The sequence below is a fragment of the Tachypleus tridentatus genome, chromosome 12 (assembly GCF_004210375.1).
Source record: "Tachypleus tridentatus isolate NWPU-2018 chromosome 12, ASM421037v1, whole genome shotgun sequence".
NCBI lineage: Eukaryota > Metazoa > Arthropoda > Merostomata > Xiphosura > Limulidae > Tachypleus > Tachypleus tridentatus.
In genome coordinates this window covers 103,996,619-104,018,303 of record NC_134836.1, presented here as the reverse complement: position 1 = coordinate 104,018,303, position 21,685 = coordinate 103,996,619, and the positions used below count along the sequence as shown (strand labels likewise).

General features: G+C 33.9%; 1 protein-coding gene across 4 annotated transcripts in view; it reads right to left on the bottom strand.

The window, feature by feature from the left end:
• Nucleotides 1-940: 940 nt before the first annotated feature.
• The window catches only part of Atg9 (autophagy-related protein 9), a 55,012-nt gene continuing 34,267 nt past the window's right edge, over nucleotides 941-21,685 (bottom strand). For all 4 annotated transcript variants that reach the window (XM_076471375.1, XM_076471376.1, XM_076471378.1 and 1 more), the window contains 7 exons: nucleotides 21,182-21,265; nucleotides 16,747-16,813; nucleotides 15,426-15,508; nucleotides 13,841-14,040; nucleotides 13,117-13,246; nucleotides 12,815-12,981; nucleotides 941-1,356 (listed from right to left, as the gene is read on the bottom strand). In XM_076471375.1, coding sequence (XP_076327490.1) covers nucleotides 1,347-1,356; nucleotides 12,815-12,981; nucleotides 13,117-13,246; nucleotides 13,841-14,040; nucleotides 15,426-15,508; nucleotides 16,747-16,813; nucleotides 21,182-21,265 — 741 coding nt within the window. In that variant the 3' untranslated portion in view covers nucleotides 941-1,346. The remainder of the gene's footprint in view (nucleotides 1,357-12,814; nucleotides 12,982-13,116; nucleotides 13,247-13,840; nucleotides 14,041-15,425; nucleotides 15,509-16,746; nucleotides 16,814-21,181; nucleotides 21,266-21,685) is intronic.

The window sequence follows — 21,685 nt, the reverse complement described above, 5'->3', positions numbered from 1 at the left end:
GATGTTGATTCATGGGTATACCCATGGGGTAGTGTTTGATGTTGATTCCCTAAATAAAAGTTTACTGACTAAAAACACCAATAAAATGTAAAAGAAAGTATTTCACCTTTTAAAATAACAAGAGAAAATTAGTTGAAATAAAACAAAATGTTACTTCAGATTTACCTATGGAAAATAAACATATTTTGTAGTTATTGCCCTCTGGTGAAATTTTGTTGAAAATTGTAATAATTTAGAAATGTAATTCAGTGGCAATTTGGTGCTGAAATACCAAAAAGCTGGAAATCCAATAAACACACAGTTGAAAGAGAGATTAATTCAATTACAGATAATACGAAAGAAAACACTTTTGTACAGGTTTCCTTGGCACTAATTATTATTTGTGCTACTGAAAGTACTTACATATCTAAAGACCAATACCTAAATTATTATTATTTAATTTTAGAATTAAGTGCAAATTAAGAGTTATTTAATTAGGTATTAACTTTTAAATTATATTCTTCCCATATATTTAAATTTAGATATTTTACATTTTTAGCAGAAATATGTTAAATCACAAACAAAACAGTGTTGAATGAACAGCTTATTTACAAGTATAATAGGAAGTGTTTTGCATCAACCAAATAATACATTATTAAGATATTTTTAAATGCATCTTTTTTGTTGACATTCTACTCAGTAGTTTACTGAAAAGTAAACAAGAATGAAAGAGAGAGAGAATGTGTTGTACCTACCATGTTGGTAGTTAGAAAAAAGAACTCACTAAGTGATTATAAGAAACCTGCTGACAGGATATTTGAAATGTCAATGTCATACATCTGATGAGTCAAAAGCATTATGATAGTTGACTCAAATGAGTTCATTTTCATGGAAATTTTAATATGGATTATAAACAATGGAGTTTGATTCTCATGTAACAAAAACTATTGGAATTTACATGTTTTTCTTCTCTCCTTTTTTAAAATGTAATCAATAAATATACAACTTTCTTGCAGGTTTAGCTTTTAAAACTATAAAACAAGACAAAATGTTTGCTCAATTACACAGATTTGAGAAATACAGAGAATGTGTAGACAAAAATTGTGGATTATATATAAAAAAGTACTCTTTCTTCAGAAAAGCACACAATACATCTATAACAAAATTTAGCAAGCCATAATACACAGTATATTTTTCTTAAAAAAAATATCGATGTACGATTCATTAAATATTCTGCATGTATTGAGAATGTATATTTATTTATTTTTGCTATTATTTATATTATTAGCTTAACCTAACAATGCAAATTTCATGTTGCTCTTGCCATTGATTGAGATAATATCCATTTCAGTAACAGATTACTCATTTCAGGAAGATCTAATAAAAAGAGAGAGAAACTGATAATTAAAACTATTATACATATACCAGAAACACACACACAGATATATATATCTATATATATTCACCAGCACATACAATTTCATGAAATTGTACATATAATAAAAGTATGAAGGTTATAATTTTCTTCTTCTGAAAATGTCTTTCTAATAATCACTTTCTCCCTCTCAAAAAGATCAGCTATTACTGCCCTCTACACAATTTTTTTTTAAAATATACACATGCCACAAGCCTTCTGCTCCCTTCTATTGAAATTAAATGATTCAAATGTGTCTCATGCAATCATCATGCATCACCTTTCCACCAACAAGAGGATAGCATACTCGCATGATGTTTGTGACTGCCTCTATAGGCTTCTACTGAGCTAGCACTTATTGTTTAGCAGCATTTGTTCTCAGATGTGTTACTTTTCACTTGTTTAAAGTTTCATGTTAGTTTTTAGTATACTCACAAAGTGGTTTTCATTTATTTCACCTCTAATTTTTACTGAGGATGTTTGTTAACTTCATTTTAATCTCAGTTCATTACAGCTGAATTGTTTTATAAAACTTGCTATTATTGGTCGACTCCTTCTCAACATAAAATACACATTTTACTTTAAAAACTTTATTACATCTTTATATTATACGATATATTTATATATATATATATATATATATTAGTTTGTGTACTCACATTCACATAAATATATTTCCTACTTAGTCATTTTTAATATAATTCAATATATTACAGGGTATTAGTATATTATTGATGAAGATGTTAATTTGCGCAGAGTTTGTGCAGCTATGGCAATGTATACTTAAAAAAATCTATAATTTATCTTACTTTTGGTTTAACTTATACACCTGGTGGGGCCTATGAACAGAAAGTGCCTAGGCCCAACAATCAACTTGATCCTGCACTGACTAGGGCACAATAGATCATACTCAGTAAGTCAATTACATTCCAACACTTCTCCATAAAGTACTGACACCCGCAGGAGGATGGAATGAGGATCATACTGCCTTCACCTCAAACTGAAAAAACTGGGAATTGAGCACCACATTGATTTCTGGGTATCACAAAAGGATGAGCTCTGAGCTATCAACCCAGAAACATGACATCCATTATCAAAAGGATATTTAATGCATACAATCAACTCCCCCAACCATGAAACAGACCAAAACCACTCAAATGGCCAAAATATCCCTGTAAGAACAGAGAATGAGAGACAGTCAGGGACAGAACTGAGACAATCCCACACACCACTGCTGTGAACCACAACACAGACAAAAAAAATCAAAGGAGGAAGATAAATAATCCAAAACCTGTGGGAAGATTTGTGTTGATTTGTTCACTATAAATCCCAAACCAGCACATGGAATACTGATATTCATGTGAGGATGAGGTCTCACTCAATAGCACTGATTATTTCAAATTGGAGGATATTACTTCATCTACAACCACTGCCTTTAATTTCCACTGAATGGTTATAGTCATCTTTGTGTGAAACCCATTTGGGAGGGTGCCTCTATGGTCAACCACATCAACAGCTTGAAACTGTGATGGGTAATGACTCCCATAATTCACTAAAAGAAAGGTGGGGTGAAAATAAAATGAAGTGTACAGAAGAAAGTCTTCACCTGAGAAAGTGTAATAGATGATCACAAAACCCTATTTTTAAACTCAGACCATACCAATTAATTCAAATGAGGTTTGGTAGGGATGGACAGCTATCCCCTTCTACTTTATCCATGAGATCCATAGGTGGTATGATTTGAAACATACATATTTATGAAACAAAAATCATGAGATTATTCACCTACATGCAATCCTGTGAGACACTCCATCTCAACAGTGAGTCTGCAAAGCCGTAGAAGAAAGTGAGAGCCAACACTACTGTATAGTGCTAATGTAGAGTTAAAGAATACCTATTCAGGAACAGCTCACCACAGAGTGGGATCCTGAAAGGACTGTATGGAGGATGGACCCCTGAAATAAAATAAAACATTAAGAGTGACTTACCCAGTCTTAGAGTCAGACCAAAGTTTAAAGAACAGTCATGGGTGGAAGGCAAAAACCCAATGAAGCCACAACAGCAATATGGTGTACATTATGGGAGATGAAGATGTTAGGGGTGGTCCACATGCTCAATTGCAGAATATCTTCTAGAAGTAGATGAAGACAAGAATCAAGGAAAAAGGTTAGGTGTAAGATTTTGTGAGAAGTTACTTGGAATAAATTCTGTTGCAAAGGGGACAAGGAGGATTAAGCCAGCTTGTATCAAACAATTAACCCAACTGGTGAGGTTAGAAGGGGATAGATCTCTGGAAGAAGAAGACTGCCATAGGATAAAGAGATAGGAATCAAGGAAGGAAGCCATTTGAGCAGTATAGTATTGAAAAAAAGGCATGCATTAAACACAGAAGTTTATTTGGATTGGAACAAGGATAGAGATAAGAAATAGAGGGAAGGGAAATTGGCAAAAAAAGGAGGAGTTAGCCTCCTTTGCTACTGAGGTTTCAGGAGAAAGGAACAAGTCAGAAGGTCAATGACCATAGTCTAAAAGAAGAAAATACACTTTAAGGAAAAGGTGAAACACAGAACACAAGGGAAGAGGTTCAAACAGAGATAAGGTATGAGAATAGAGAACCACATTAATATCCCAGTCTGCAAAAGTAGGCTGATGGAGAAGACAACAAATCTGTAATGAACAAATTAATACAGTAAGGATGAGTGAAGTACAGACTCTATGGTAATGGAAAAAACAATAGGTATAGGACAAGGCTGTCCAGTAAGCTGATACTGAGGAGATCAAAGCCCACCCCTCTCCAAGCCAACAAGCTGCATGACAAACTTGTAGACATCAACCAAATTAGGTCAACCAGCTGGAAATCCTTGAGCATGAGACCATGTATGAAATACTTTTCACTTCAACTAATAGATTTCCATGAAAGAAGAATGTACAGAGAGAGCCAAATGTAAAGTTACGTGACAAGAGAAAGCAGACTGCCTCATCAACAACCAGACAAAAGTCAGGTGTGAAGAGTGGGATGTAGAGCTGGTGACTGGGGTTCAGTGTCAGTGAGGAGATTGCAGAGTAATGGAGTAGGTGTGATTTCTCAAATATTATTAACCAGCCTATCTAAGCAGCTACATCAAATAGTTGAGGAGTGTGATTGGCCAACTCCTGTTTGGAATGTGCCAGAAGATGCCAGTAATCCATGTAATAGTTGAAACTCAGCTCTTGAACAAAAGAAGATGAGCAAAAGCCCGACCAACTGACAGAAAACATAAGGTGCAGAAGTGAATTTAAATGTAAGTTGGGAAGTACTGGTGATGCTCATCTTGGTTGTCCAGAAACTTTGAGAAAATGCCCACCTGAGGGTGAGATAATACTCCGCATGATGAAACAGAAAAGGTGAATGAAGCAACTGAGGTGGGACAAGTCAATGACAAGGCTCCAGTTTTTGGTTTTCTTGGAAACAACTAATAAAATGGAAGTAATAACCCAGTGAATGATGTGTCAGATTCAATAGCCTATTGAACCAGAAGGTCTTAAAATGCCTCTAACAGATTCTGGCAAACAATGGGATACCAGGGTGAAAGGAAGGAAATGGGTATAAGGGACATGGAAGGTGAGACAACAAATGAATCCTTCTGACAAAACTTGAAGATTCTAAACACCTCGATGAAAGGGCATCATTGATGAAGAAAGACCACAAGTCAAACTCCCACTGGCACATTGAGTAGCCAGGATAGGTAAAGGTTTGGAAGAGAAAGAATGGGAAACCATAAACAACCTTGGCTCTGGCTGAGAAAAACAGACTATCAAATGTGAAAGAGTAAACTGTTGCTGGACTGAAGCCACCGGAGACTCCAAAACTTCAGGGATCATTTCGAAGATATAATGCTGCAAAAATGAAGCCATATGTAAATTCTGGAGATAAGGTGCAGATAAATGGATCCATAATAACACAGCATCCTGAACCAGAATCAACAACAAAAAAAACCATACATGTTAAGCCAGAGCCAAAGACAACAAATGAGCCAGTGTGTAGGTAAGGAGGGAGAGGATGTCTACAGAAAACCCTTCAGAATTTCTATGAAGAGCCTCAACCATGAGATGAATCATGTAAAGATACTGAAAAAAAGTTGTGAGGGTAAGACATAGGTGGAAAAAACTGGCATTGGTTAAAATAAGAAGGAATTTGGGGCCCATCACCCCAAACTGGTTGAACAAAACCCAACAGTTGCTGGTTGAGATAAGTGTTCTACCCCTCTATCTCAAGTGGTTTTTTGCTCATAACTGAAAAAGTATCACAATTAGGCTAATAGAAGTGTATCATATTATAAATATTATACTAATACACATCTACATAAATTTTTATGTAAATTAAATGGCAAATAAACAAATAACCAAAAATAGGTGGAGCAGAAAGTGTTTGTACAGTTCAGAACGTGTGAAAAAACTGATATTCCCATAAAAATTTTGTTTAGTTTGGCGAATAAACTACATTATACCATTCCAGAACCAGACACTGGGTTCATAATTATTGGAATTTAGCCAGCAAAAAATGTACTTCCGGGAATTTAGCGCCGTCTCCGTCATTATCTGCTTGGTCATCATGGCAAACAGGAAACAACAGTACAGTGGTTTAAAAAAACCGAATTATTGTAAAATACAAGTCTCGTGTGCCTCTTTCCGGTATTGCTACACAACTTAATGTGCCAAAATCTACTGTTCAAAGCATGATTGCCAAGTTTAAGCTTACAGGATCAACTGCTAACCTCCCTCGTTCTGGATGCCCTACCAAAATTCCAAAGAGAACCAAGAGGAAGGTTCTCAGAGAAGTTAGTAGGAACCCTCGTTTAACACGTAATGACATACAGAAACTGGTAAGGGAAACTGGGGTTGAAGTAAGCACCTCTACAGTTATGACATGTTACGCTCTTCTGAGTTCAAAGCATGCTGTCCTTGTAGAACTCCATATTTAAAGCCTGTTCATTTAGAAGCATGATTGAGGTATGCAAGAAAGCATGTACATAAACCCTTTACCTATAGGAAGAGTATTCTTTGGGCAGATGAGACTAAAATCAAGCTTTTCGGCCACAATGATGTTTGCTATATTTTCTGTAAGAAGTGGTAACGAAATCATCCAAGGAACACCGTCCCTACATTTAAACACGAAGGTGGCTCGATCATGCTATGGGGTTCCTTCAGCTATTATGGTGTAGGCAGCCTTCACCGTGTCAACGGAATCATGAAAAAAAGAAGAGTATGTTGATATATTAGGCACTTATATCAAGAATGATGCTTGGAACTTGCGGCTTGGGCATCGTTGGATCTTCCAGCACGACAATGACCCTAAGCACACATCAAAATATGTGCAATCCTGGTTGCAGAGGAACCATATAAGTGTTCTGGAGTGGCCATCGCAGTCAACCAATCTCAACCCAATTGAAAACGTTTGGCATGAGTTGAAGACCAGGGTTCATCAGCATCATACAAAAAACTTGCAAGAGTTGGAGGTCTTCTGTAATGAAAAATGGAAGAAAATACCAGTCGACTACTGTCAAACGATCATGGAGGGCTATGAGGAGAGATTGCACCAAGTAATTCATCTGAAAGGTTACACAACTGACCATTAAAGTAGATGCACGAACACTTTCTGCCCCTCCTATGTTTGGTTATTTGTTTATAAACAGTTTATTTGTCATTCAATTTACATAAAAATGTATGTAGATTTGTGTTAGTATAATATTTATAATATACTATACATTCATTACCCTAATCATGATACTTTTTAAGTTATGAGGAAAATACTACTCACGATGCAGGGGTAAGAACACTTTCTGTTGTAACTGTATGTGAGGGCATACTGACCTGAGTCTGTGGAGGATGCAGTATGATAATACTGCCATGTAACTGAGAGGTGAATTGCTCAGAATGGACCCAAGTATCAGGGGAAGAGAGAAAAATCACACAGGCTTATGGAGAATTTTCATACATTAAGGAAGGATGTAGACCATATGAAATAGGAGCAAGAGATAAAACATCACATATCTGAGAAATAAAGTTCAAGAAAATTGTAGAAGGCCAAATGGAATTCTTGTCATGAAAAGTTTAGAAGCTGAAAATTGTTAATCAAAGTTCTCATCAGCCTACAGATTTACAGTAGGTTCAAAAGGAAGTTGAGCAATATCTAGAGATAAAAGTTGACCAAAGTAACATTTAACCTCCCTTAAAATAAATGTAAACAAACCTCCCAGTGGGTCGCCTTTACTTGAAACCTATGATAAAGCAGCTGCCAAAGCTGACACACCGAAAATGGTGACATTTACTTTGGAATTCATGTTTCAATAAGCATAAAAGGTGAATGTCTTAAATAAAGATGACTAGAATTGAAAGAAGTAATGTAACATTCAAGAAAAACTGGGTATGTTAAAAAGTATAATCACTTCTAGAAACAACTGTTGCACAAATGAGAAGTGACAGTTTGATAGAGGTACACAGAGGAAGTTACATGCATCATGTGAGTATATACTATGCTTGTATTGGTGGAAAGATGATGCACGGTGGTTTACATGAGACACATGCTGGAATAATTTGATTCTAGTAGGGGGTAGAAGACGACTTATAGCACATGGAAGAAAAAAGTGTGTATATAGAAGGCAGCAATGAATGAGAATGGCTAATCTTTTGTACAGAGGAAAGTAGCATATCAGAAGTTAAAATATGTGATCCATCATTTATACAGAAAAGATTAAAAAAATAGTGTAACACAGCTAGCCAGACTTGTAGAAGCCACAATAATTTTATTTGCTGCAGCAGATCTTGCATTGAAACTAATTCTATTTTTCAACTCAATGTGTTTGGCTATAGCAGTTTACAAGCCTCATTATCCTTAACCTACAAAAATACAAATTATACTGATCAATGGATCTGTTTATCCTTTATGGATTGAAACAACCAAACGTAACTACCCAGATGTGCTATAAGTGTAGTCAATTCAGTCCCAAGATAACAACCAACATGTTACATAGATCTAGTCATTTTATATAACCCAAGATAATCCCCTGAAGCTCAACAGATTAACATTTTCTTACATCAAAAATGTATTTCCAGTAATAGTTACTTGTGCTCACACTACAGTTATTCTTAATTGCTTGGGTTTCCTTTCTTTGCCTGTCTAAGCTTCGGTCTGATTTTTTTCACCTGTTTCAGTCATTTATTCCCCATTTCATTACCCTTTGCTACATGTGTCTTGTGACACTTTCCACCTGTATCAATATGCCTTCAATTCTGGTGTTGAGATTGACTTAATCTGAAATCTCTAACACTCGCTCTTAGTAGGGAGGAAAAGTAAGAGAGTGTAAGGAGGGAAGTCATATGGGAAATACATTTCCAACTTATGAAAATGTTATCTTCAAAAACATGCTTATCACTTCTCACTCACACTAAAAGTATAATCCCACATTGATAAGGTGGAGGAGGTGGTGAGGGCATTATCCATACAGAATGCATCTGCATAGTTTATGGACATGCCAACAAAAGACTAGCATTCTAGTAGGGGAACAATACTACGTCCAGAACAGGTATGCTCTTCATCCATAATCTAATTCCTGCACTGTGGGTGGAAGGTGACATGATCTGTTTTCACTGTTGGCCAAGCTCCAACCAAAGAGTCAAGATTCCAATTTTCAGGTTTGGAATTATAGGGTCATTTTCCTATATCCCATGTTGGTGGCTAAGGTATTTAAACTGCATTACATATACTTGTGATTGGATTCCTATCTGTAGCCACACAGTGATGCATTCTGAGCCACCAAAATCATGACGAGAAGGTAAACAACATAAAAATGGATAAACCTTCTCCTGAAAGGTAACACAACAAATTTAGAATGACAGGATCCTGTATGCTATACTGAACCTAAGGAAACAAAACTCAACCAGTTTGGAATTATGAATATACTCACCCTCACTTGACAAGGTAAATTCCACTTCTCTTTATAACAATAGGAAGAATGTGAAATAAATTGTGCTCAACCTAGGACCCAGGATGGGACCATTATATGTTCAGAATTATGAGAAAACAATGGACCTTCTTCCATGAACAATGTACTGAACCACTATTGATCAACAAGAAGGGCCAAACTCAACCCAACCAAAAGCTGAGCATCAAATGTGAACCAGTATTACGAGTAGGCTCCCATAAGGGTTGGTGCCTCTCATAACAACATCTGGGAGAAAAACCATCTAGTATCCAAGGTAGTAGAGTTCCAAACTTTACCTTCTCCAAAAGTGAAGAAATAACTCCTGTTCACCACCTTAGTGACTGTAAATGTTGGTTCCATTTGTAGAATATGTTGGGAAGGGGGATTAATGCACAATGACAAGCCATGAGAAACAACACAATAGGTGAATAAGTTTCCTAAATTTTTAAGAGCAAACTGACCATTATTTATTCAACCTAGTGATGAGCAGGATTTCCTTATATTTTACTCATAATAGTCTAGAATTAGTACAGTAATACCATCTTGTCTATCTTTAGGTGGTCTTATGAAACACCTAATTTCTACAGAGACTGTTGCAACCTAGATAAAGTATACTCTGTTAATAGTTGCTAGTGCAGAAGGACCAGTCTGGGTATAGAATATGTAGGTAGAATGATAATGTGTGTGCACATGCAGTGTAAACAACTCCAAGGATGTTTGCAGTCCAGCAGTAACAACAAATAAACCTTAAGAGAAAGATGGCACATGGTACCTGAGTCTAAGGGATGAAACAGATACTGGGAAGGATTTAAAACCACTTTAATACTCCAGTTAGGTAACTGAAGTGCTCATTTAGGACAAAGGACCCAAAATATTTTAAGGAGGTTGAATAGCATCAAGGACTCAAATAGTTTTGATGAAGTATATAAAGGTAGTCAGTCAGGCTATCTTATACAAGATGATTGTAGAAAATGTAAAAGCACTGTCAGAGAGCCAAGTCATAAAAGGAGTTATGGTTGGCACTTCTGGATGTAGTAGTTTCAATATCTTCATGATACACCAATGTCAATATTTGTGCCATTTCTGTTGATAAATATCCACTGTGGGACATGCATAGACTGAGACAGATACATGGCAATCTTACAAATTAAAGGATGATGATACAAAGGGCCACATAAATCTTGAACTGCATAACAGTTTAGTATATAATTCTGGGTTATGGCTACCTCAATAGGAGATGGCCAAAGAAGAAGTGGAAGGAATGGGTACATCTGAAGGTATTGCAGAAGAAGAAACAAGAGTTGAGTCAACCAATACAATGCTCTCAGAAGAACGTGACAAAGGGTTGAACAAATCGTACAAGCACTCTTGGTAACATACAAAATGGTGGGAAGTACAAAAGCACAATCCCATCCAATTCTGACTAAATGCATGTATTGCTAATGCCAAAGGGTGAGGTGCCAAATGCAAAAATGCCGATAGTTGAGCATTCCAATGAATGGCAAGTGCATTGATCATCAGTGTTCTGAACCAAGAGAAAATTCAAAGGAAAACCAAGAAATGCAGGATTCATTCTGTTGGGAGAATCCAGTTGGGTTGAGATAACTGAGCTGCCACTGAATTGATTACCCTTGGAAAATAGGAAGCTAATAGGATGATATGATGGGAGTGGGCCCTCCAAAAGAGATCTAAGGTTAAAAAATAAAGACACCTAGACCAAGTGCCCCCTAGATGGGAAATGGAAAACACATATGTTGAACTGAAGCATGACAATATTTCTTTTTAATACATCCAGACCTTGAGAGATCACCCTTTGAACAGCAAGAAGCTCTGAAACATTGTATATGAAAACCTCATCACCCATCTACAGGCCCTGGAATTCTTCACTGTTGAGATATGTATTCTATCACCAAAACAAGGCATCCATAAATAGATGAATCTCTGAACAAGGTGGTGACAGAGGAACACCTATTGTAGTAATGTTCTAATCTAACCCTCACTTGAGATTGAAGATGCTGATCCTGAATAAGAAGACTGCTGTTCATTATACAATGGTTGAATGAAAACTACTAATGGGATCTCACATGCACTCATTTCAATGGAATGAGAGGCTCAAGTGATGCTTATACCCCCCAAAAAAGGAAAGAACAATCTGTGCAATGGGAGAAAGAGAGGTGAGTAAAAGTCAGACTGCCTGTTCCATAGAGTAGAGCTGGATGGGAGTTGACTCATCCTGATAGAAATGCATGTTAAAAATTACATCGAGATAGACAATATACTGCTACAATTGAATCATAAGCCTAGTTACCTTAGCTATATTTAAATAACCCATAACAGTCACCTACAGTTGATACACAAGCCTGATCAACTTAACTGTATTCAAACAATCCAAGATAATCTACAAAATCTACAGATGTGGTTCATTTACCAAACTTACAATACAGCCCAACATAAACTACACTGACATAAAGGCTACATTCATTAACAGTAATGGTTACAATAGTTAATGCACACACACACAAACAAACATATATATTGCTTCTCATTATACATCTTTTATTCCAAGGATTATTTTGCAATACTAATTGGTACAGACTTTGAAGTAATCTGATTCTAATAGGCTGAGTGAACCTTGTGAAATATTACTGGTATTACGCCAACAATACTGTTAACAACAAGGGTATTTAAATTATGAAGCAATGCTTTCTAATAATTAAAAATTAGAATCGTACATTAAATTAGTTGCATTAAATAATAGGTTAGATTTCTGTTGAGATACATGTAGACAGACTGCTTTGATCAGAAGTTACTGATAATTACCTCAAATACATTCATACAACTTAGTGGTCTACAGACAATGCTACATCAGCAACATTCTCTTTCTGTGCCAGATAGGTTTGATTTTTGATGTTTCAAACTGACAACTTACACACAGATATTCTAGTAGAACACATCCTATTTCATTTTTCTATATAAATAACACAAACTTATGAAATTACTCTCTTGTGTTAATTAAGACACATCAAAATCACCAAAAACAATTACTGATAGTTATTATAACATGTTTACACTTACACATTTATAGTAATTATTAAAACATTAACTGTTCATATATTACAACAGCAAAGATTAATTAACAGTCTTCTGGGTAAAGCTGTTAACCAAGAGTAATTACTTGCCTTTGGCAACTAAATTTAAGGAAAACATCAACAAATGTTCAGTCAGTAATGTCAACAAATGAAGATGAAACCTACAGAAAATCTTATATGTTCTTTACACAATAGTACAAGTAACATACATATCAAATAATGGTAATGGTTGTTTTTATTTCAGGTTTTCTTTGACTTCACAGTGAAAAATAAATAAGTATTTTAACCTGTCAAGCAAATACACAGAGAAAATGGCTGTTCATTTCATAAGGTGCAAAGTTTAAAATTAGAAGAAACAAGAAGACATCTACCTGATTATACGCGTGTCCACTAAAAGTGGTTGTTCTTCATCTTGCTGTTCTAACTGACCTTCCTGTGGAGATTCCAAAATCTCTGGCATGTCAACAAGAGGGCGCTGCCATACTGTTCGAATATTAGAGGTTGTAATTCCTTTTTGTCGTAAAGTACGAGAGTGAAGCTGAAAGAAAAACCAAAGCATTCTTTTTTAAGTATTATTTTAAGCATTTATTGGATAAAATGCTTCTTTTCTGGAAAGAAAAAAGATTTAATATAATGTTTTCAGTGAAATTTTAATAACTTTAAAGAACCTCACCTCGTGCATATAGATTGTGCTGAGACTCATGTTAACAGCAGTCAACTCTAAAGGGACTTCATGAGATAAGACTTGACTAGAGTGAAGTGGAAGGTTACAGTCATCTAGCTGAGTTTGGATAGGATGTATGCTACAAGAATAGAATGTTCTCAATTGAGAATTAAATATATTATGAAGAAATTAAATTATCATGAAAACCATTAAAAATTCTTATTGTCAACAATATCTGTATCATAGCTGTGTATGAAAGCTAAAAACACAGTAGAGATAGGTACAAGTTTTTAAATGTATAATATTCTAAACCTTCAATGCATAAGATAGTCATAACTAAAACATGATAGCTAGATAAATTATCTAAAATTCATTCTAATTTCTTCTGTAGTATACTTAAACTGAAGATGTGTGAGGTGAAAATAATTTGTACTTTGGTTATAATTGGTTTATTTGGGCATGTTGATTTTATTTTTTTGTTCTTTATGAGGAAAAATGAAAATTGTATCAAATCAGGCATCTTCTGATATCTCTCACTTTCTTTTGGCATCTATGATAAGCTTTTATTTCATTAATATAATTTGAACATGTATTTTTTATTGTAAATGTAGCATAGTTGAAATTCCACAAAACTATCTAACTACTACAATTTAATCTACAATGTCAATAACTCTATGGAATTAAATACCACATTCAACTTATCCATGTATGGTTAGAATAATGAATCATTTACCTTGCCAATAATCCTGCTTGACTGGAATGCAGGGGTCCTTCTGCTTGATTCAGTCCACCTCTAATGGTGGAAGAAACCCCACCTGTTCTTGTAAAACCAGTACCAGAGGTCCTGGGATCTGAAGCGAAGAAGCTTGTTCCCGGTCCAGTACTTGAAGCTTCCCGCACAGGGTGAAGAATACTGTTTACTAAGTCAGCATACTAACAAATAAAATATTACTAATTTTACATGTAACATAATGTTAGTTAGATCATTTATAACAAAAAACGTAACACAAATTCATATTCAAGTATTTTATCAATGTGTAACATCATCTAAATATAATTTTTTATATTTAAATCTGTTTTGAAAGGAAGCAAGTTACATGTAATATCTGTAGTTGCATATAAACTGCATGATTTTTCTCAGTTGTTAATGCAATTTTCATAAATATAATATGAAAAATGTTAAGCACTTCTTTGTAGCAATTCTCAGAGGATCAACTTCCTATTTATGATTACAGTTCCTATACCTAGCAGTGTTCTAAATGCCTATCAAAACTTGTGTGTATTTTAAGTCAAATAATTCTTATATAAAATATTCATAAATGTTTTGCTATTTCTAATTGTTTGGTATTTGTTGGAAACTTCAGGAAACTATACAATATTTTATTAGCTATTTTTATAAATACTACTTTTTTAGCCATATTTGATATCAGAAACCCATGGATATTTTCCAACTATTGATTCACCTTTGGTTCACATTTCAGATTGTCAACTTTGTTCAGTAATTTGACTCTGGAAAATATTACTAAATATTAGTGTGTTCTGCCAACTGTTAATGTGATCAAAATTTTGTTTTGACAATTAGCCAAGCGTTGGAGTTGTAATTACTTTAATACCTTGAATGGTCATTCTGCAACCTGCTTGAAATCTATACATACATACAAAACAAATTTTATAATGAAACATGCATTAGAAATTTACTAATTTCATGAATTAACTGAAGGAATAAGGTGGATTATAAAGCTATTCCAACCAATACCATATTATTTAACATCTTTAAGAAAGGAAATTATGTTGAAGCATTAGAATAAAGTAATTTTATTATAATTTACAGCTTTTACAGGAAGTGAAATTAGTTTTCAGAAAAGGTAGGACATTTTGATAACCAGTGCAATGAATACCAAGTACTAATGATCGACCTATGATCGAAACATTGTACCTGTTATAAAAACTAATGTTATTCACTGTAAAAACTGTAAATTGTAAAATTACTTTATCAGCATGTAAAATTAAAGTGAAACCCGATGATTCAGTAGTTAACCTGGCAACATCAAGACAAGTCAGTTACAATAGCAAAGATTTTTTTGGTAAATTTTAAAACTGGTGAAATGTTGATGCCCTTTATGTATTTTCTCTTATATTTCATTTTTAGCTACTTCTCATTCACTTCCATTATTTAGGGAATATCTCCAGAATATTAAATATTAAAACATTTACCTACACATTTGTTAACAACAGTGAACTAGGCACATATTTTTAGTTCTCATGTATGTAGTTTACTTTGATCAGAAGCTAGTTAATAGTAAAAACTAAATTTTTACCCCTCCTCCTAGTGATGACACAGAGTGAAGAGAGTAATAAAGAGCATTATCTTCACTGAACAGTTTTCCAGCATCTCTCTGAGCTATGAAAAACACAACATTCACACATTTATAAAATAAAGAGAAAGCAATCACCGTAATTTACTTAATATTTGCAGGAATTATCTTTTGCAGTTTCACATTAAAACTTGTTTCATTGGTTTTAAGTTTTGTGAAAAAATGAAACTAAAATGCATTAATTTTCAATTAAATAAGTTCAAAAAAAATGTTTTTAAGACATTCTCTTTACCTCAGCAACATATTTCAGTCATGTGCAAATAATGCTGTGCAACTGAACTGATATGTTGGTAATCAACTTATTGAAAACAATGAACTTGTCTGGACATGTTATGTAGATGCTGTATTAACTGATTACAGCTTACATCCCCTTGTTGTTTGCTTTCTCCACATTACAAGCTATTATCTGCATGTAGCATATTGAGAACAGTTATTCAAATAGCTTTGCAGGTATAAAAGTGCTTTAAATTTTTAGCAATATCAAACAATGAAGAGTCCCAACTTTATTATGCACCTATTTAAAAATGTCTTTGAAGAAACACAAAATTGACCAATCCTCCAAAATAGCTGATCCAGAGAAGACGACTGTATGCCTGCTGATGAAATCAAGTGACTCACCCCTACTCCTTCGAGAAAAGTGTGACATATTAATAAGAGATTGGATAAAGAAGGTTTGGCTCAATGGTGTATTGATTAACCAGCTTTTTATTTCACTGGAACTATTGCTCCTGGAAATGCATATACCACAAAGATAGCAAAAGTTAATCCCACACAAATAATAAGCAATTACAGTATTAAAGACAATCAATCATTAAAAAATGACAAACAAGATACTACTATTGTCCAATTTCAAACAAACATTAGTTTTACCAAAAGCATTTTTGAAAGTACAGAAGAAAGCTTCAGGCAGATTTCTTAAAAACTTGTACAACTGATGAAACTGTTTGCAATATGGAAAAAAACAAAAAAAAAACACAAAAAACTAAGATACCGACTAATGTGGATCACAAATTCTCTTCTATACTTCACGATAAGCAACAAAAAATTATTTCCAAAAGAACATCAATACTGTAAGTGATTTAAATATCACACTTCTTTGGAAATGGAGTAAATTGCTGAACTCAAATATCTTTTTAAACTGGTTGATTTTTTTTGTGATAAACAATAAAATATAGAAACATTTATTTCCAAAACATGCAAGGAGATTGTAAATAAAAGAAACTGAGTGAAATAATTTTGTGTACAGCATAAGTAAAATCCTTACCTAATTCTTTCAGATTGTTCAAGAACATGTGAGATTGTTCAGGAGGGATCCAGTTGGGATTGGTTAACTGAATAATAAAAACAAACAAATATCTTATAATAATCTTTTAATCACCATTACACACGAAAAAACGAAACAAAAACAATCCTCAACTTATTTTCTGTTGAATAGTTTTTGTTATACTTGTGCTATGCAGTAAAACACCATGAAAAGTGATGGCATGATTTGTTTGTTTGCTGAATTTTGCTCAAAATTACTCAAGGTTTATCTGTTGTAGCTGTTCATAACTTTGAAGTGATATATTAAAGGAAAATGCACCTAGTCAAAACCACCCACTACCTAATCAAACTAGCTAATCAAATAGTGGGACTTAACTGTCATTCTTATAACAAATTCATAAACCTATAGTACAAAACCTCAGATCTAAAGTCCAGCACTACAGTGGTGTAGTGGCCAAAAAGAGTAGGTAAACTGACCTCAATTGAAAGAAATTCTGCCTGTCACTAAATGTGCTTCTGTTACCTTATACTCAATTCAAATATATTCAGAACCTGCTTAACATTTGAGAGTAAGTATGAGTAGATGGTCCTAAAATAAAAAGTGGATATTACTAAGCTATTTATATATATATAGCTGTAAGATGTATTTCTCAATTATTCTTCATAGTTATCTGTTACAAGCTGTAACTGCTTAATGTAATGCTTTATTGAAATGAGTATTTGTAATTTCAGCCTGCTTAAAGTAATTCTAGACTATAGCATCACCACAACAGGTCATAACTAAAAAGAGAGAATTTAGAAGGTTTTGGGACAAATTTACATCATAAACAACCTTTCTTGTCCAAATTCATAAGGTCAATACACTAAAATCTCACAAGATTAGCTATTCTCATTCAGTGCTGCCCTCTAACCGTAAATGTTTTTAGTAATGCATACCTCGCTGTTGGAATTCGAAGATTGTAACATGTCTCATGCATTATTTACTAACTTTCTACACTCCTCGACCTAAACCTCACTTTGTAGTTTGGCAGAAGGAGCGAGCACTGGCAATAATGGGGCAGAGGGCAGAAATACAGAAAGAGTTTGGGGAGGAACGGTGATAAGAAGCAAGTACATATCAGAAATATATTTCTAGTATAGGAAAATTATAACTTCTAATATGGTATGTACCTCCTCTCACAAGATTAGCTAGAATCCCACACTGAAATGTAGGAGGGACTATTGGATAGAGGAAACAGCAGGAAGAAGGAAAAGCAAGGACATAGTAGGGAAGATCTGTTAGATAAAAACTGATAGCATAAGTGTTGTAGACTGGGACAAACATGACACCAGAGAGGAAGGGGTGGAAAATTGATGGAATAAACAAACTAGACACCAAGAGTTCTGGAAATATGATAGATAGGTAATGCTGCAAAAATGGGATCATATGTGGGACATGTAGAAAAGGAAATAAGGAATCACAACCTAAAATGCCTTACCAACAAAGAAAGCTGGGTCAGAGCTAAAGATGACAGGTGGGCAAATGGAAAAGTAAGGATGAAGAAGATGCCCCAAGGAAATGCTTCTGGGATCCCTACACAAACCTCAGACATTAAAAAAAGTAAATAAGTGGATTTGCAATAATCAGCATAAGAAATTAAAGACGAGAAAGCAGTGCCCCAGTTAGACAAACAATAATTTTGGGACATCTCCCACAAATCGGAAAAATGAACTCAATATACGTGAGTCCATTAAGGATGGACCGTCTAACAATGAGAACTAGCAGATTAATTTGAAGTTTGTGGGGAACAAGGGAAACTAATAAAGTTTCCTCAACTGATAGCAAAACTTAAAGTGGGAACCTCATAATCAGGGAACAGGGAAGAATGAGGGTCATAAAATTAAACTTTAAAGATTAACTAGTAAACATCATATACATGAGAAATACAGTCCATTGAAACCAAAAATGGCCAAACAAACCTATGAGTAGTGTGCTGGAAGGGCACTGTCAAAATTCACGTTAACAATTATGCCAAGTACAAAGTACACAGACAAAAAACAAAATACATCCAAAGAATGCTAAAACTCCCAGAAAATAAAGGCCTGAATTATGAGTAAAGACAAAACAGACAGACTAGAAGTTGTGATGTAAACTTCATAATGCATGTTTGAAATTTGTCGAACAAGTTAGAGGTTTTTCAGCAAAACCTAGATAGAGAAATGTATTCAAAATAAAATTGAAATTAAACAAAATAAAGTGGAAGTAAAATGAAGGGAAGCCACTTCAAGCCCAAACTGAAACTAAAGAAAGACATCTGCACCTGAATATCAGTCGGGATGAGGAGAGTAGAGGATGACACAAGCATCACGTGAGCACATCATGCACCTGTTGGTTAGCAAGTGGTGCATGATGATTTGGTTTAGAGAGGTATTGAAATCTTCAAATTCCAACAGAGGGGAGTATAAGGTTTGTAGCATGCCTCAGTAAAAATGTTTACAGTTAGAGAGCAGCACCAAACAAGAAAAACTAATCTCGTGATTGGAAGTAAGTACCATATAAGAAGAAAGAATTGTCTACTTGGCTTGACTTTTGTGCAAAGCTACACAAGGACTATCTGCACTAACTATTCCTAATTTAGCAGTAATAGGTGCAAGCCAGCTAGTTAACACCACCTAATACCAACTCTTGTGCTACTTTTTTACCAACAAATAGTGGGACTGACCATCACATTGTAATGCCTCCACAGCTGAAAAGGCAAGTATCTCCCACAACAATGGGACTGACCATCACATTGTAATGCCTTCACAGCTGAAAAGGCAAGTATTTTCTACAACAAGAATTTGAATTCATGACCCACAGATTGTGAGTTGAGCACCCTACACCAGTAAACAAAGGATTTTATGAATTTTCTGCTACCTACTTCACAGCTAGAATTCAGTGTGAAACAAGTGTGTGAAGGATAGAATACATTTTCTTTTTTTATCACTCTAAGATATTTATGGGAAAGAAAAACTTGGAACTTTTCACTAACATGAATAACAATAAAATCAATGGGTTCCATTATATACACAAGAATTCACAATTCAAAATTTTAATATTACTGTTTTATTTTACTAATGAAAAAAAAAAAAGACTATTCCAGTTGTTGTTGTAATGTTAGCTCCAAACCACTGCAGATGGATAATTTCTGTGTACTACCAAAAATGAATCATCATTATCCACAACTTAAACCTTTTTCATACACCATCAAAGTTGTGGTACAGAAAGGTTATTTATTACTTTCTGAAGCTAGAAAATATATATATATATAATAAACTTGCATTTGTCTGCCTGAAACATTCCTTGCAAATTTTTCTATCAAACTCTTAAAAACCTCATATCATTAGAAAGGCCTTTGTCCAAGAAGTCCAGATTGTACATTGACTTTTACATTCAGAATCACCTTACCAGTTTTTTGCTTAGTCAAATTTTTTAATGTAATGAGTATGTTACACAATGGCATAATTTCAATCTCATTATATGATGACTGGCTTTGATTTAAACTTTATTTTTTAATTTGTAAAGTATTTCAAACAAATAACACTTAGCCCACATGTAATTTCAAAATATGAACATTACACTAAACACAATTTTTATGGGCTTTCTTGATTTATTTAGGCCTAAAATACACTTGTGCACTTCATTTAAAACTTTTGCTTATTACTTTGTGAGCATACATTGAGAAGTTTCTGGCGTATTCAGCTAAGTTTGCAATCATTCAATATTACATTCAATTTATTTCACAATAATTTAGCTTCTGTTTCTTTCACAGACTGCTATGAATACATTTTACCTTTTTTCTTCACTACACATTTTATGCTGTTTTTTTTAGTTTCTTTATAACCATGTCATACACTGAACACTTATAACTATTTCACATTTTGTACACTATCATAGATACCATTACTTTGTTTATTTTACTAAATTAAGTTATACACACATAACTTCATTAAATAAAATTACATTTACTTGAGTCTTTTTGTATGACTGTATAAATTATTTTTCCAAACAGACCAGGATTTATTGATTTAAAATATATATATATATACACAAAATTTACAATCCTCATTCTGTTTCTTAGTTCACTATTTGCAAAATTGAACTCTATTAAATTCATTGAGTAAATTTTTTTTATTTATGTACAGTTAATCCTTAAATAGAATTTTATGTACTAAAAATATAAATTTCAATAAAGCTGTGCTTGTATAAATCACTTTGTTCTTTAAAGTTCCTTTAATATTATATATATGCATGCATGCACATTAAAAGAAAGCTATATTATTTCAGAATCACATTTTATGAAATTCTATTTAAGTTATATGTTGATGCAAAGGTAACTTTTAAATTCTGAAAAGTTTTAGCTAAATCAGTAGTGTAATACAATCTGTATCAGCCAAAGAAACAACTAGAAACTTACAGTAAAATGCATTAGCGACAATTCTGTTTTTCCATTTTCTGCCTGCTCATACTGATTAGCCTGAGTTTGTCCATCACTCATCCACTGAAACAAAATATTTGTATTTCTCACATGAAATTTGAAACTTCAAACCTAAGCTCAAACAAGTATGTATCAGTTGACAGGAAAAGAAAAAACATGTGTACCCAAGCTGAAAACAGTTATACAACAGCTTACAAAATAATAATAAAAACAAAATACACACTCAAGGCAAAAATAATAAACTAAGACAACATGTTGCTGGCATGTTGAAATATTTTAACCTAAAAACATATTGGGTAAAGGTCTGTCCATTACAGATTAAATGAGAAACACAGTGACAAAAAATAATTTTTTGTCTTTCTTCCACTGAATACCCAAAATATTAAAAAAAAAAAAGACTTATTTTTATTAGACTGAGCAGTGCATTGGATCTGTAAGCAGTATTACCAAACATTAATTTGCTTTTGCTTTACTACAGTTACT